This window comes from Astatotilapia calliptera, chromosome 17 (genome assembly GCF_900246225.1).
Source record: "Astatotilapia calliptera chromosome 17, fAstCal1.2, whole genome shotgun sequence".
In the NCBI taxonomy this organism is placed as follows: Eukaryota; Metazoa; Chordata; class Actinopteri; order Cichliformes; family Cichlidae; genus Astatotilapia; species Astatotilapia calliptera.
The window spans coordinates 28,312,126-28,327,984 of record NC_039318.1 but is presented as its reverse complement, the minus strand read 5'-3'; the positions used below and the strand labels follow the sequence as shown (position 1 = coordinate 28,327,984).

The window sequence follows — 15,859 nt, the reverse complement described above, 5'->3', positions numbered from 1 at the left end:
GTAACAAAGCATGTGTAATTGCACAGTTACTTGTACTATACCAGTTGGCGTCGCTGGGAAATGCAAAGCAGGTTATTTAATAGATTTATAGCTAGACCTGTCTTAAAGCTTGATAAAATAATGCATTATTTGCCAACAGCTTCACCTCCCCCGCGCTGCCAACTTGTAGGAGAGAAAGCAAAAAGTCTCCATCCTTTTACATATGACCTCAAATGCAGCTACCTCTTCTGCTGGGTCAGCATTTGCTTAGAAAGTGCTGGCACACAACTTTCTTTCTCAGCAGAAGAAGCACGGGGTCTGTTGATAAGCCAACTTTAAACTAGTTTTAATAATTTTACAGACCGCACCTGAAAGGAGCCAAAGCGCTGGATTAAACTCGTATGTCAACTAAATGTAACCTCCTGAATTAAAAAAAAAAAAAAAAAAAAAGATTATTGGAGTTGTGTGTGCTACTGAGGGAGGAACTGTGCTCTGTCACCCACAGCATTGCTTCTACTGTATAAGTGCACTGCTCTGACTTTAAATTAGTTTACATTCATATACATTCTGCTAGTCAGAAGATTATGCCAACTTTGAGATCATATCTCTTATGCAACCACCAAGACCACGCTACATTGAATTGTTAAGGATGTGTCAAGTTGCTAACACACTGAACTAAGTGCTGTTTGTGTGCTTAGGGAAGTGTTTTGCCCTTCAGGACATGAAGTGTTCAGCTGTGGTCAAAGTTCTTTCAGTTTAAATCCCATAACAGCAAAGGTCTGTGCCTGTGCTCACACAGAATCTATATAATATGCTTCAATATTTAGTACGTAGTATCAACAGACTCCTGCTGTAGGTTGGGCTTGAAAATGCAGAGCAGGATTTTTCCATTTGAATTAACATTCGTTACATTCAAGCCTTTGCCAAGGGAGTTCACACAGTGCTGACTGAGAACATCTGTGCCACATCAGTCCCTCTGTATTCTGCAACATGACAGAGTTTTAAATACAATGTCTCTAGCGACATTCCTGTAGTAGTGGTAAAGACAGTGCAATTAAATCCCACTCAGGAAAATGAATTAATGCCTCTCCACTAAGTTCTAACTTTGTTCTGCAAGTTCTTAATTCAATCTGCTGGAAAAAAACGTATCATCCTGATATCTTTTATGCCAGTATGTCCAGCACGCATTTTGTCACTGATAAGAGTCAAATGTACAAAGGCTGGTTTTAGACTATTCCATAATGTCGAGGTTTACGCACTCACCTAATAAATAAAGGGTTTCCCATTCGAGCCTGGGAATAGACACAAATCCCTCGGAGGATTGTGCCAGGAAGGGCATCTGGTATAAATATCTGTGCCAAATCAAATATGTGCATCCAGCCACGGTGCCATCCCCTTGTAAATAAGGGAGCAGCTGAAAGAAGCTTGGTTGTAGGCTACAAATGCCTTAGCTAACAACAGTAGCTAAAGCATTGCGTGACATTTCCATAAACTGAGTGTCAGTTTAATTGAAATTGAATTAAATTGAACTTTTCAGACCTATCTTGAGTATTGTGGGGTCCCTCCAGTGGATACAGTTTTCATAGTGTGAAGAGCTGTAACCTATCTCTGTGTTACTTCAACCTCTATTGATTGGTGTGCCAGAACTGAGACAAACGATCACACTCAATAGAATAGTCTATGGAAATTAGGGGGAACCTTTTGTATTAGAACCTCAAGAACATTGGATACATTTTTGATCTATTTCATTCATTCAGAGAAGGATTACAGCCTAAAATAGGGAAGCTAGCAATGGTGAGGACAAACATGGACACCATTAGAGGGGTTTTTCCTCATCGTAAGCAACCGGCATTAGTGTTTGTGTGATTACACTCATTACCACAAGGTCAAAGGTTTGGCATTGCAGCTCTGAATGAATGTTTTTAAGCTGATAATGACCATTTCATGATATGTTATTTAATGCTTAGTCATGTCACCTTTTTTAATTGCTCATTATGTGAAAGCTCTTTGGGGTCCTTTGGGGTCCTTAAGGACTAGAAAAGGGCTATACAAATGCAGGCCATTTACCTTATTTTTTTACCATTTACTGTGATCAACATGTGACTTACTGTTCAGCAGGGATGTAGCCCTCACGTATTGGAGTGCAATCCACTTCAGCCACCTTCACATTACCCTGAATCTCCCTAAAGTCCAGTCCCAGGTTCTCACCATGGATAGTCACAAGTGTGCCACCTTCCCTGGGGCCTCGCAGAGGGGTGATCTGTTGGAAATGATGATTATGAACATTATTTAGTTTCGTTTTTTTTACGCAACACAATTATTTTCCTGACAACGTAAAAATAGAAAGTGGTGGAAAGCTAATTCTCCAAGGTAATGTGCATGATAACAGCAATGAGACAATATATATAATTTAGTTAGTTTTGTTAAGTAGTAAGTTAATCCATAATTCATTGATAGTTTAATGAATTAACATAATAAATCTCTCACATGTTTCCATTAGCTTTCCATTAACTGGACAACCCTGTCCATTCTTTATCCAAATCTGTGTAATTAGGTTTAGAGGTCATTATTTTAAAAGAAAACTGTATTTGAGGCTTATCTCAAATGAACAAATAGGCATGCAAAACAATGTGAAATCTGAATGAACCAGAATATGGCACAAAAATATTCATGTTATAAATTTGTGGTTGTACAAAAAAATAATATCACAAGGGTGTTTCAAATGGTAGTCAACTTTTTAGTTTATGGCTGGTTTTCACAAGGTCCTTGGGGATAAGCGCTCAAGTTCACACATTAGGTAGCAGTCTGTAGCTTGGGGAACGGGACCGATGCAGTGATTGGTAAAGGGTCAAGACTCGGGGTCAACAACTGTCATTTCTCTATCTGGTGTACACTGAAATCTACTGTGAAGTATTTCATAAGATTAACTTATATCATGGCATCGGGTGACACCTTTGCAGTAATCACAATGTCCTTTGATTTATCAGTAACATCTCTCATTGTTGATGATGTGGTTCCAACATCCATCAACACTTTACTCACACAATTACTTTTTGGCCAGTCAGTGTACGTGTGAGTACACATCATCAGGCCCGTCCAGATGGATGGATGTGAGAGATGGACACAGAATAGTCTGTGTCTATCTGTCTCTGCCAAATAAAAGTCCTCTAGGCTTCATGCTGCAGGCAGGAGCCCAGCTTTAATGGTGACTGTCATTTCTCTGTGCAGTGTAAAAGTTGGCAGCGTGAACCCCTGCGGTGTTCACAGGTAGAGTGCTGTGTGAGTGTGTTTGCCTTTATCTCATAGCTTAAAGCGTGACTTTCCGTATGTCACTACCGCAAGCACGTCAAAAGCATTTAATTTGACTATTTGAGTACTGAACTCACCAGTCAAATAACTCAGGCAAACTCAAGCCAGGTCATGCACAACACAAGTCCTGCGACTGTCATATGGGAGATATCGTTATCGTATGCTTCGGCGTCGCTGATTAATAAAGTTCCCTGCTGATATCTTAATGAAAAAACAGAGCCTTCTGGGAACAGGGCTACAATACATGCAATTAAAAAGATTGCACACAATGCCTCGTGGCTCTCAATTTATTAACAAATATGGAGCGGGAGAAGGACTTTGAGGGAAGCTGGGAAGGAAGAAGCAAAAGAAACCAAGAGAGAGAGAGAGAAGGGAGAGCGAAGAGGAGAGACGCAATGAGGCGTTGATTAGATTTGTGACTTTGACAAGATAATTGACGGTTGGGTAGAGGCAAACACTTAATCACTTCTCCCTCTCTCTCTCTCTCCTTTTCACTTTTCATCTTTCTATGTGAGTCTCACCCTCTCATTGTTGATGGGAGATGTCATTATAATGAAGCGTATTAGAATGCATTAGGGCCTGGGTTGTCTTGGGAAAGTCCTCACTCCTCACCCACTGACAGTTTTTATGGGGGACGTGAGAAGGCTGCAATATGTCCCCGCTGCAGCCTCGGGGATGTAAGGAGAAATACAGGCCCATCTCCAAGAATAAATCCACTGCTCCGGGAGAAGACAAACATTAGAGAAGTGGAATGACAGAGTGCAAATGACTGATCCAGACTCTTTAAATAAGTGTAAGGGGGGGGGGGGACAAAATGTTACCATCATGACATCACTCTTCTTAAGAGTTGATTTTGAACGAATAAAAATAATGACAGTACTCTGGGTCATCTGTGAGGGTCGAGTAATTACAATAAGCCCCTTTATTTTTCTTCTTATGACTCCCCCATGTTTGTTTCCCTCTATCTGTCTTGCTCCTTTATTTAGAAGCAATTCGGGGGAAATTAGACAATTCTGTCGTAACCCATCAGGTTAACATCTCATGAGCGAGCAGCCAGATTCCTTGTGATCAGGCAGTTACTTGAATGCCGCTACATCCAGGATGATAGAGGGTCAGATTCCATTTCCGCACCCCTCTTCCCACTCTCTGTCCGTATCAATCTCCAGGACAACAAAAGGGATTCCCCTCGTTGTCGTTTTTATCTGTTCTATGTTTCATCCACAGTCAGTCATCATCTGCCCTCAACTCTCCTCCCAGGAAAAGGATGCAAAGTGGACCTTTATATCCATCACTGGAAAAGTGGACCCGGGTAAAAGGGGGGACTCTTTTCAGTCATTCAGCCTCATGTGACTCTTTTCTGGCTCAGCCTAGCCATCCATCACTGCCTCTCCCCCTTCCCCCAAATCCACCCTCCTCTTCCTTCATCTGGCAGCTTTCCATCCATCTTTCCTTTATGTCCTATTATCCTTCATCTTGCTGACCCTTATCACTGCTGCTTTCACCCTTTTTATGTGTCTTGCACAGGTCAAGTCTATTTACCCCACATGGCGCTGAGTTAAGCAGGGATTCACCTGAACATCTGTGCAGCTGATTGATAACTAACAAGAGTGAGGATGATTTGTCTCTCTAGATCTGTATATGTGTTTGTACATTGACATTTCGAGTTAACGTTGGCAAAAAATAACTACTGTCCCCCTACGGTTTGAAGAAAAGACATCTAAAATGCTAAATTACACGACTGCTGTAATTGTAGTTCTCGTATGCCATTATCATTGAAACTTATTTTTTTTCCTGTGATGTGTTGCTGCACTACAAAAAGGTGTAAAACATATCCTTCTTCACAAATGGTGTCAGACTGAATAGCTGATAATGACTCACAGCCTCTGCCATTATGTTGAGATGATCGACTGCCACACCGTCAGTGAGGTGATGAGTATGACTATGTTCCCACGAGCGCACTATAATTAAGGTGTGTATGTATGGCCTTTCAGGCAAAAGGTTTTTACAATAATAGCTGGATTGATTGGTCCGTATATGTGCTAACGTGTAAACTGTGTGAACACATGTGGACGCTGATGCATACGTCTCACCTTGGTGATCCGTGGGTGGGTGCACTTGCTGTTGATGCCGTTGTGCTCTAGCCACGTGTTCTCATTGGCGCAGTGTTGCTTGAGGGTGCAGCGGTTCTCTCCTTTGCACCAGACGCACCCAAACAAAGGGTCCGCTTTCAGACACAGACCACAGCTTCCACGTTGGGCGTCGCATTTGTATAGATGGACTGCGCAGGCGGGAGGAGATAAGACAAAGATAGACGGGAGAAAGAAGGGAGAAAAGTGAACAAGCTTTTTACAAATGATGACTCCAAATGCAGCTAAAAATTATTCTGGGCAAAAATCAAATAAAGTAACAAAAGACTTCAAAACACAAAAGAAACTGTTTTATAGTTTACCCAAATCACTCAACATCTACATAAAGCTGTTTGAACAATGCAAAAAAATAATAAATAAACTGAATATTATGATAGACATTTGTTGACATCTTTGTCTCATTATCGCTCCATCATCATCTCTACACACTCCCTAGGCATCCCACCCTGCCTCTGAGTTTCCTACACTACTGCCGCCTGCCACTCCTCACCCACCGCACATTTAACATATCATCTCCATGGCAACAGAGCAACCATTTTCTTTTTAATTGCCATTAATTTTGTATGTGATCTGCCCATCAAAAAATAACTAAATTTTTTAAAAAGCCCTATAGGCCTCTTCCTCCACAAGCAAACAAAGGAAGGAAGAGAGTAGTGGAGGAGTCTCTAGTTCAAGGTTCTCTAACTTCTGTTGCTTCTTTGATTCTGCAGTTATGCTTAAGGATATGTTTTGTAGAGCACATTTGACTCAGACACTCATGCACACAACCAGAAACACACACAAACACTCTACAAACTTTGCCTTACAGCACAGTGTCATTTTGGCATATAATACACATTTTAACAACATGCTTCTTATGCCTGACTCCACTGCCTTTGGTTAAAATAAGCTGTTTTCCTGTCAGAGTAGTATAACCCCCAGCATGAATCACTTAAAGTGGTGGATTGTCAGTGGCCAAACTGAATCAAGCTCAGCAGCTGAATCCTGAATTCTTAAAAACCCAGTGCTGATATACCATGAAAGGATGAAAGGTTGGACATAAAAAAAACTAAGAAAGGTTGAAATAATAATAATAATAATAATAGAGAAATGTAATGTACTCCCCTGTTCTCTACATATAGAGAAAGAAATAATAAATGTAATTTCTTTACTAGGGCTTAGTAGTTAGTGTTATATCAGACAGGCCCTAAAAGCAAGTTCAGTTACAGTCATAGTAAAACAGCTGAGCTCAGTGCTTCACACCAGCTGATGGCTTCACCTGATACCAATTTAAACATCTAGTTGGTGATTTTTAAGCTGCTTTAACCCACCCACAGTTACTGACCATCTGCAAGCCACTTTGCAACATGCCTTATAGCATCTCTCATGCTGTTTCTAACTTAATGCCACATTTTTTGTCATTGATGTTTTCTCATTTGTTTTGTATATGATGCAAAGGTTTTTTTGCATTTGCTCTTCCAATTTCTGGGACAGAGAACAGAGCCATACCACAAAATAAGAATGACTACAGATAGAAATACTCTCTTTTATGCCTATAGTGGTCCTGGCTGAAGTGAAATTTATGTCAGTGCGCTTTACTGAATGAATAAAATAAAGGAGAGAGGCAGTGGAGACGGAGACTGAAAGATTGCCAAACTCATAGAGAGGTGTCAAAATAATAGAAACAGCAGAATTGGGGGACATTATGTTTGAACGGTAGTGAGAAAACTAAATTTAGAGAGTTTGAAAAAAGACAAAAAGACAACAGTGATGTGCTGGACAGGCAGACGGGGAGACAAAACGAAAGCGTATGAGAGGATGTGGTAAAGTTAACCACTACATGGCAACATCAGGGAATGGATGCTGCACCTCAGCACACCACCCGCCTGTTGCCATGGAGATGGGCTCCAAGGGCAACAATGGGGAAGCAGCAGCTTTGGAGTGTGTCTATGTGTGCATGCACATGTGTGTTTAAGTGAGTTTGTAAGAGACTGTGAACTCAATATGTTCTTCTATGATACTACGAGAAATATGGAAAGAGCTGATATGCGTGTGCGTGTGTCCGTGTGTGGATGTGCATGTATGTACATGTGTGTGCCTGTGCCTACACAGATGCTCATGCATCTGTGCATGCTTACCTTTGTTGTGGGCGGGGTTGTCGATGCTGAAATCTCCGTTCCAGATGACGGTCAGCTCCACGGGAAGACTGCTCATCTCCATCCCATCATAGAAATACTATCACCATAGCAACCAGAGAGGGAAGGAAGAGACATGGGAAAAGCAAATGAGAGATACAAAGTCTTAACTGTTTCTCTCTAAGTTTGAAAAAGCCTGTGGTATCAAAATACTTTTTTGAAAATGCAAAAATCCATCCTCAACAAGTTGCTGTACACATGTGCACACGCGCGCACAGTGAAAATACACACACAAACTCAAACACACATGCTTTAAACTCACAAACGCACACTATACACACCAGCGAGCATTGAGAGATTATTTTTCATTTGGTTCTGTAACACTAGCAGAATGGAGGGTTGGTGCAAGAATCATCATTTTCTGCTAAATTACAGTTTCCCTCCTTCACAGCTCAATCAAAGTACAATATTTGGAATGTGCAGTGATTATGCGCACAAATCCCACAGTCATCTTTACTGACATACACACTTCGAGTGATGAAGATAGACAGGAAGATGGGATGTTATTGTATCAACAGACAATTAGCATCAAGACCAGCATAAAGCCTTTTTCATGCTCATCCTTCGTTCCTGTCAATGCATTATTCAGTCAGTGAATGGAGAATCATTGCAGCTAGAGACAAAGTTAGGCACTTATCTCATCTACCACCTGTCTAGCTGGAAGACCAAAAATCCCTCAGCTGGAATCAGTGTGTGCATGTGGCTGTATGTGAAGGAGAGAGATTGCAAAAACATCTTTTATAGGTAATCTAACTTTTATAGAAAAAGTTTGCAGACATGAGCCATCTGTACAAAGATAGGTGTAGGTGGGTGGTGGTCAAGGATAATATGTCACACAAGCTGCGACACTGAAAACACACAGACACCCACAGATAGACTCTTCTCACCGATGTGTTTTGACACTGCACCGAGGAGCTGTTGAAGCGCAGGGCAGGAACCCGGTGCTCGTTTCCTTGGATGGTGAGCAAACACTCGTAACCCCTCTGTCCAGACTGTGGCTGAGGAAGGTTTTTAGCCCGTAGGGTGATGGGCTTCACCACATTGACAGGCACCAGTATCCTTTCTGCAGGCAGCAACTGGGGACACCCCTGGAGGCAAAGCAGCAGAGAAACAAGAAAGGTGGTCAGTGGGTCTAATGCCAAATTGCAAATAAAACCTCATTACTCAAAGAGATCCAACAGTGTCGCTGTTGAGCTTTTGCTTAAGTAAGCCTTTTGTATATTTTGATTCAAATGCATTCTCCACTTCACTGTTGTTAGAAGTGCAGTTGATTTCTGCAGTGTAAGCACTGTCTTAAAGTGACTTGCACTTCATTTAATCCACAGACCATATGAAAGATGAATGAAAGCTTTTTAAAAACATGGATTCACAAGTAAGAGAAACACGCCTGCTAATTAATAACCAGTAAAATCCTAAAATATCTGTCAGCAAAACTGAAAGAGAAGGATATCTCTTTTGTCAAATTATCCCATTAAACATTCTTCAAAAAGGAACCGAGACCACAAACACAGTGCACAGGTCCATCAACTTCAATTAGCAAACACCAACAAGTTATAGCTGGCTGTGTTGAGACACCTGCCAATCAAAATCCCTCAACTCCCATATCTGGATGAAAAGTGCAAATGCATAGGCTAGCTACCCACAGAGACCAAAATAGTTTTTTGGTCTCTGTTTTAATGTAACTTTTGTAAAGGTTTTGGAGTGAAAGTCGGGGTTTTTTTTGTCCTTTTGGTTCTCTTGATATTCCCAGTAAGATGTGTCACTCTTTCCCATCATTGGGGTCAAATGCAGCACTGATCTCCTGCAAGGCTAGCCCAGTCTTGCTTATAGGACTGTTTTTTGCAAAAAAAGTTCATACCTATGCTGTTTTTCATGATGTGAATAAAAAGAAAACAATTTAAATCGGTTTAATTTTTTTATTAGGCAGTAAGGAAAGTTGCTGCTTGCATCAGGGCATTTCCTAAAATCTGACTAACACACAATGAGCTGCAAATTCACAGAGACATTCACACTTATCATTTATCTCACTAGATAGCATACCACCTAACAGTACTTCACAAACATTAGTTTAATTTAATGACACTTCAGTATATTTTCAGTGTTTAGTGCTTTTATTTGTTCGATTTTCTGTTGAGTAGAGGTCAGCTGTGTTTCCTACAGGCCCGTGGCCTGCTCACATTCAACGAGTGAAGGTCAATAGGTACTCTAATGTCATTACCCACAGGAGAGGAGCATTAATGATATAACAAAAAAGGTACTTATTCTGATAGACTATGAGCTCTGAGTTTGAATTTGTGCATTTCCTTTTCAAAATCTAGGGTCTGCTGTGGAAAATTTGTGATTTTTTTTCTGTGATACTTGTGCCCATGTTAGGTGAAAAAAAATAACAGAGAAAGGGGAAGACCAAGACAGAGGTAAAAGTCACTTAGCAATTGGAGGTCTAAAATTAACAGCCAATCAATTCAGGTGTGACTAGCGGGTTAAATATAGAGCACCTATGACTCGCCTGAAGGATGAAGAGGAGAAAAAGAGAACAGGTGAGGAGAGGGGAAGGGGTGGACAGAAAAGGAAAGGCAAAGACCACAGAGGATAACTGAAACAAAAAGCATTATCAGGAGAACAGGAAAGTGACTGACAACCAGAAGTTAAAGGTAAAATGGGTGGTAAAGCAGGGTAAAGAGAGAAAATGAAGAACAGCGCTTCCCTAAGTACTATTTTCTCTGAAGGGTAGTTGAAATAGAGAGAAAGAGATGGCAAAATTGGTCAAATGAAGGAGAAGAACAACAAAAGAACACAGCAATGGGGGGAAAAAAACACCGTTAAGTGTATGTGACAGGACTTTAGGGCTTTAGCATGTCAAAGAAGGAGAAGAAAAGACGGTAAAAAGAGGGAGAGCAGATAAGGTGAGCCCCCACGCGGATGGAGCTGGGGGGAGTGAAGCATAGCGCACGTTGAACCGGGTGATAACACTTGTTTGAAGTTCATTAACAGCCACTTGATTGGGTTAGGCTAAGTGAGTGACTGACTGGATAGCTGTGTGGTGAGAGAGGGGAACGCTCTGTGACACTATTCACAAAGTCATTATAGATAAATGACACACAGGGTGAGGGAGTTCAGCAGTGAAGGAGAGGAAGGAAGTTGCGGTGCATGCGTGTTTGCTCTTCCAAATCTCATTTTCCTAAGAACGAAGGGTCATATTTGGTGAATGAAAATGAGTGGGAGAGCAAAGAGAGATGCAATCCATTTTTAATCATGTCTCTTCCAGTTAATACACTTGAACAATGGGGGACAATGAATTTGATCTGGTTTGTGGAAATGAAGGCATGGAAAGCACCCGAGTATGACTTAACACAGGGACTTATGCTGAATTTTCAAGACACAGATGAACACTGATAGCCGCATATGATGACGAGGAGACAGGATTTCACACACGCAAACATCACAGGAAATAGATGCAAGCATGCAAGCGCAGTTAAATTGCACCGTGGTGTTTGAGATGAGCAAAATTCCCCTTCTTTTGCACATGCGTGTAGACTAAGGTTAACAGAAGTTTTACTGTATGTACAAAAACAAAATCACATTACAGTATAAAATGAATGTCATCAACTAAAAATGTTATGGACTGAACTAGTTTTCCACTTTAGTAGAATGGTTAAATTGCATTTTGATCAAAAATATGCATTGCTGCTGAAAAGACTGAAAAACTTTAATGTCTTTGCCAGACATTAAAACATTGTTGAAATCTGGATAAAACATTAAAGGTGAAAATCTATCCTTTCAGATTGATGAAAAGATTAGAAGAAAATGTCTCTTTACATTAAAAGTTGGTTGAAAAGGACTTGCTTCTGCAAAATCATTACATAATCAGCAGATTCAAACCTGTACTGTGAGCCTTGGTCTAGAGGCTCATGCATACAAGCTCACCGCACTGCACTATATGATGAAAAGTTGACCAACCACTCTTTCACACAGGTATCCAGGCCACTAAAGGTTCTTATCCATATCAGATATTATGATATCATAATTGCTTTAAAGTCAATGAGCCAAAATAACCGAGTATAGGACATATAAGTGTATTTATACACATATAACACTTGAAGACGCACTTTATTTTCATTTTGTGAAAACAAAATCAAATTAATTTCCTCAAAAGTTGAATATTATGATACAGATGATACACCGTGATGTCATTACACTGTCTGGCAACCAGCTAACAACAGCCTAATATGAAATTTATAGTAGTATAGCAGAATAGGACCCGAGCATAGCAGAGAACTCATAAAAAATTGACTAATTGCTATATTTCATTACATTTTCTCAATGCGATGAAGTATAGTACATCTGTTTGCCAACAGCACAGACTGGAGGTTGTGTGACTCTCAAACAAATGTAGATTTTTTTCCTTTTTTTAAAGTGACATAATGGAAATGGTGGAAAAAGAAGAAAATAGTCTCTGTGGAGGTTGAAATCTTTCGAAGTTGACTTTCCACATTACAATACAGGGAGTGCAGAATTATTAGGCAAATGAGTATTTTGTCCACTTCATCCTCTTCATGCATGTTGTCTTACTCCAAGCTGTATAGGCTCAAAAGCCTACTACCAATTAAGCATATTAGGTGATGTGCATCTCTGTAATGAGAAGGGGTGTGGTCTAATGACATCAACACCCTATATCAGGTGTGCATAATTATTAGGCAACGTCCTTTCCTTTGGCAAAATGGGTCAAAAGAAGGACTTGACAGGCTCAGAAAAGTCAAAAATAGTGAGATATCTTGCAGAGGGATGCAGCAGTCTCAAAATTGCAAAGCTTCTGAAGCGTGATCATCGAACAATCAAGCGTTTCATTCAAAATAGTCAACAGGGTCGCAAGAAACGTGTGGAAAAACCAAGGCGCAAAATAACTGCCCATGAACTGAGAAAAGTCAAGCGTGCAGCTGCCAAGATGCCACTTGCCACCAGTTTGGCCATATTTCAGAGCTGCAACATCACTGGAGTGCCCAAAAGCACAAGGTGTGCAATACTCAGAGACATGGCCAAGGTAAGAAAGGCTGAAAGACGACCACCACTGAACAAGACACACAAGCTGAAACATCAAGACTGGGCCAAGAAATATCTCAAGACTGATTTTTCTAAGGTTTTATGGACTGATGAAATGAGAGTGAGTCTTGATGGGCCAGATGGATGGGCCCGTGGCTGGATTGGTAAAGGGCAGAGAGCTCCAGTCCGACTCAGACGCCAGCAAGGTGGAGGTGGAGTACTGGTTTGGGCTGGTATCATCAAAGATGAGCTTGTGGGGCCTTTTCGGGTTGAGGATGGAGTCAAGCTCAACTCCCAGTCCTACTGCCAGTTTCTGGAAGACACCTTCTTCAAGCAGTGGTACAGGAAGAAGTCTGCATCCTTCAAGAGAAACATGATTTTCATGCAGGACAATGCTCCATCACACGCGTCCAAGTACTCCACATTGCTGCACGCAATGTTGATGGTGAACAGATCAAAACACTGACAGAATCCATGGATGGCAGGCTTTTGAGTGTCCTTGCAAAGAAAGGTGGCTTTTTTTGTCGCTGATTTGTTTTTGTTTTGTTTTTGAATGTCAGAAACGTATATTTGTGAATGTGGAGATGTTATATTGGTTTCACTGGTAAAAATAAATAATTGAAATGGGTATATATTTGTTTTTTGTTAAGTTGCCTAATAATTATGCACAGTAATAGTCACCTGCACACACAGATATCCCCCTAAAATAGCTAAAACTAAAAACAAACTAAAAACTACCACCACAAACATTCAGCTTTGATATTAATGAGTTTTTTGGGTTCATTGAGAACATGGTTGTTGTTCAATAATAAAATTATTCCTCAAAAATACAACTTGCCTAATAATTCTGCACTCCCTGTATAACCTCACAACCAAGCCCTGTATTCTTTGAGAGATTTGTGAGGTATCATTCATCGTGTATGTTGAAGTCAAAAAAACCTCCCTAACCACCTTTAAATAAACATCATATTTTGTGACAGAAGAGATAAACATGAAAAAGGAGAAATACATAAATCTCGCTTAAATACCGATTATAAATGCACCATGCGGAAGTGAAATTACAACCGAGGCAGTGTGTATAATGGTGGTAGTCTGTGTTTTTTGCTACTTAGCTCTAATTTTTCATATTTGTATGTACACATACACACTCAGACACACTTGTATAACAGTACGATCACTGCCAGCTCTTCCTGAGGCCAAGTGGGCTTTTATTGGTTTGGACAAACACATGCATATCCCCTAGCTGGCTAGAGATGCTCATGCTGCTGGCAGTGATGCTTGCTGTTGCTGTTGAGATTTATGTCAGTGTTAGGTAGGTTTAATGTCTGTGTATTTATTGTTTCCTTGTCTAGCTCAATGACTGAGGTGCACCAAATAGCAGGGGAGGAAATGCAGATTCACAGACAAATACATTCATACATATAAACACATACAAATCATAAATGGCAGACAATGACAGAAAACTTTGCACTCTTTCAAAGCCGTACCTATAAGTGGGGTTCGAATTACAGGTTCCATGAAAGAAGAAAGGAAATCAGTAGTTATTTTACTCAGATTCCCACTGCAATCCAATAAATCAGGGGTTAAATTAATTTGTGGCGCTCGCATAATTTACAAATTACACTAACTAAATGCAAAGGAAGCTTTTCCAGTGGCTCAGAATAATTATTTCCAGTTTTCTAGTTTCCCGTGAAAACTACTGACAGCATGTTAAATGGATTATTTAGAACAACAGGAAAAAATTTCTGGAAAGAGATGTTGCTGTTGTTTTTCCTAAATTTAATTACGTGAACATATTGTGTATTTGTGGGGATCTTAAAATCCAGGACATATTTCACTGAAAATATCTGCATGTGTAGAGACAAGTAGAAGTTTTTGGAGGGCTTTTTTTTTTTTTTTTTTTTTTAAAGGGGGAATATTAAAGTGGGAGAGATGGGAACTACAAACTACACTTTGATGTGGATTGAACTAGCTGCTTAACTGTATGTGTTTTACTTTATGTGTCTGTCGGTGCGCGTGTGGTGCCGGGAGCTTCACTGACACTCTTCCAGTCATGTAATCAAACACTTGCAGTAAATCACTAAGGAGAGTATCTGTCAATAGCATGACTCATCATAACAACATAATAAGCTAAGACGTTTGAAAAAAGTCGGCGCCTCTCCCCACAAATATGTAATAACTCTTCATTCTTCCCGTCTCCATCGCCGCCTCGATGTTTTCTTTAACCTCACCTCTGATTCTCAGTAATGCTTTTTCCCTCCTTCATTTCTATCTCTCTAAACGCATCCTGTGCTGTTTGATCTATCTCACTGACCCTTCTCATTTCTCTTATCAACTCTCTCGCTGATTGCCCTCCCTCTTTTCTGACTCCTTTTCTTCTTTGGGACCTACTTAGATCTGATAATTAGAGCCTCGTGGGAGGTGTGGATGGGTGGAGATAGGGAAAGTGACAGAGAGTAGGAAGCAGAATGGGAGCTGTGAATGTAAAAGCCCTTGGCATAGTTTGAAGCTAAGGAGGGAGGGAGACTGAGAGAGAGACAGAAAGAGAGAGAGACAGACATAATTATAGAAGTGCAAGGTGTGAAGATGAAGAGGATCTTAAGTTTTTATACATGCGCACACACACTTAGTGGTTACCAAGAGCTCCCCTTAACAAGCCTCTGTTTTATCATATCCAACAGAGCCTCGGGCAAAGACACTCTCCACGTTCTCTGCTCTTCACTCGTTTCTCATCCCTGTTTTTATCCCACCATCCATTCCTTCATTGCCTTAAAGTTTTCCCAAATAACTGGTTCCTTTTTTCCCCTACTATATCTGTTATTTTTTCCTCCTCTCTGCATTTGCATCCATTTGTTTTTAAGAACTGTTAGGATTTATTAAAATGTGTTTTTTCATCATTTTCCAGGTTATGAAAACATTCAACTCAATAAACCAAATGTTCATATTTCAGAATACAGAAGCAGCACTGAAGCACATCCCACAGAGGAATAAAAAACAAGTAATCAGGGCTTCATCCAAACCACTTTGTTTCATCATTAACAACAAAAAACTAAAGTTAGTTAAGTTATAATGTTGATTGTAAAAAACAACAATGAAAATAAGGTAAAGTACGTACATGTACAACTATGGTAGGAAGACTAACTTCATCTGTCAGCCCAGATCTTAAAACACATTGTTGGTAATCATTTCTCTGTTTGCCATTTCCGAATAAAT

General features: G+C 40.3%; 1 protein-coding gene across 5 annotated transcripts in view; it reads right to left on the bottom strand.

Annotated features, from left to right (window-relative positions):
- plxna4 (plexin A4) overlaps positions 1–15,859 on the bottom strand; it is a 241,294-nt gene that overhangs the window by 49,805 nt on the left and 175,630 nt on the right. For 4 of the 5 annotated variants that reach the window (XM_026146289.1, XM_026146292.1, XM_026146293.1 and 1 more), the window contains exons 10-13: positions 8,497–8,697; positions 7,553–7,649; positions 5,379–5,566; positions 2,088–2,239 (exon numbers count right to left, since the gene is read on the bottom strand). In XM_026146289.1, coding sequence (XP_026002074.1) covers positions 2,088–2,239; positions 5,379–5,566; positions 7,553–7,649; positions 8,497–8,697 — 638 coding nt within the window. The other variant, XM_026146294.1, reaches the window with a different exon arrangement.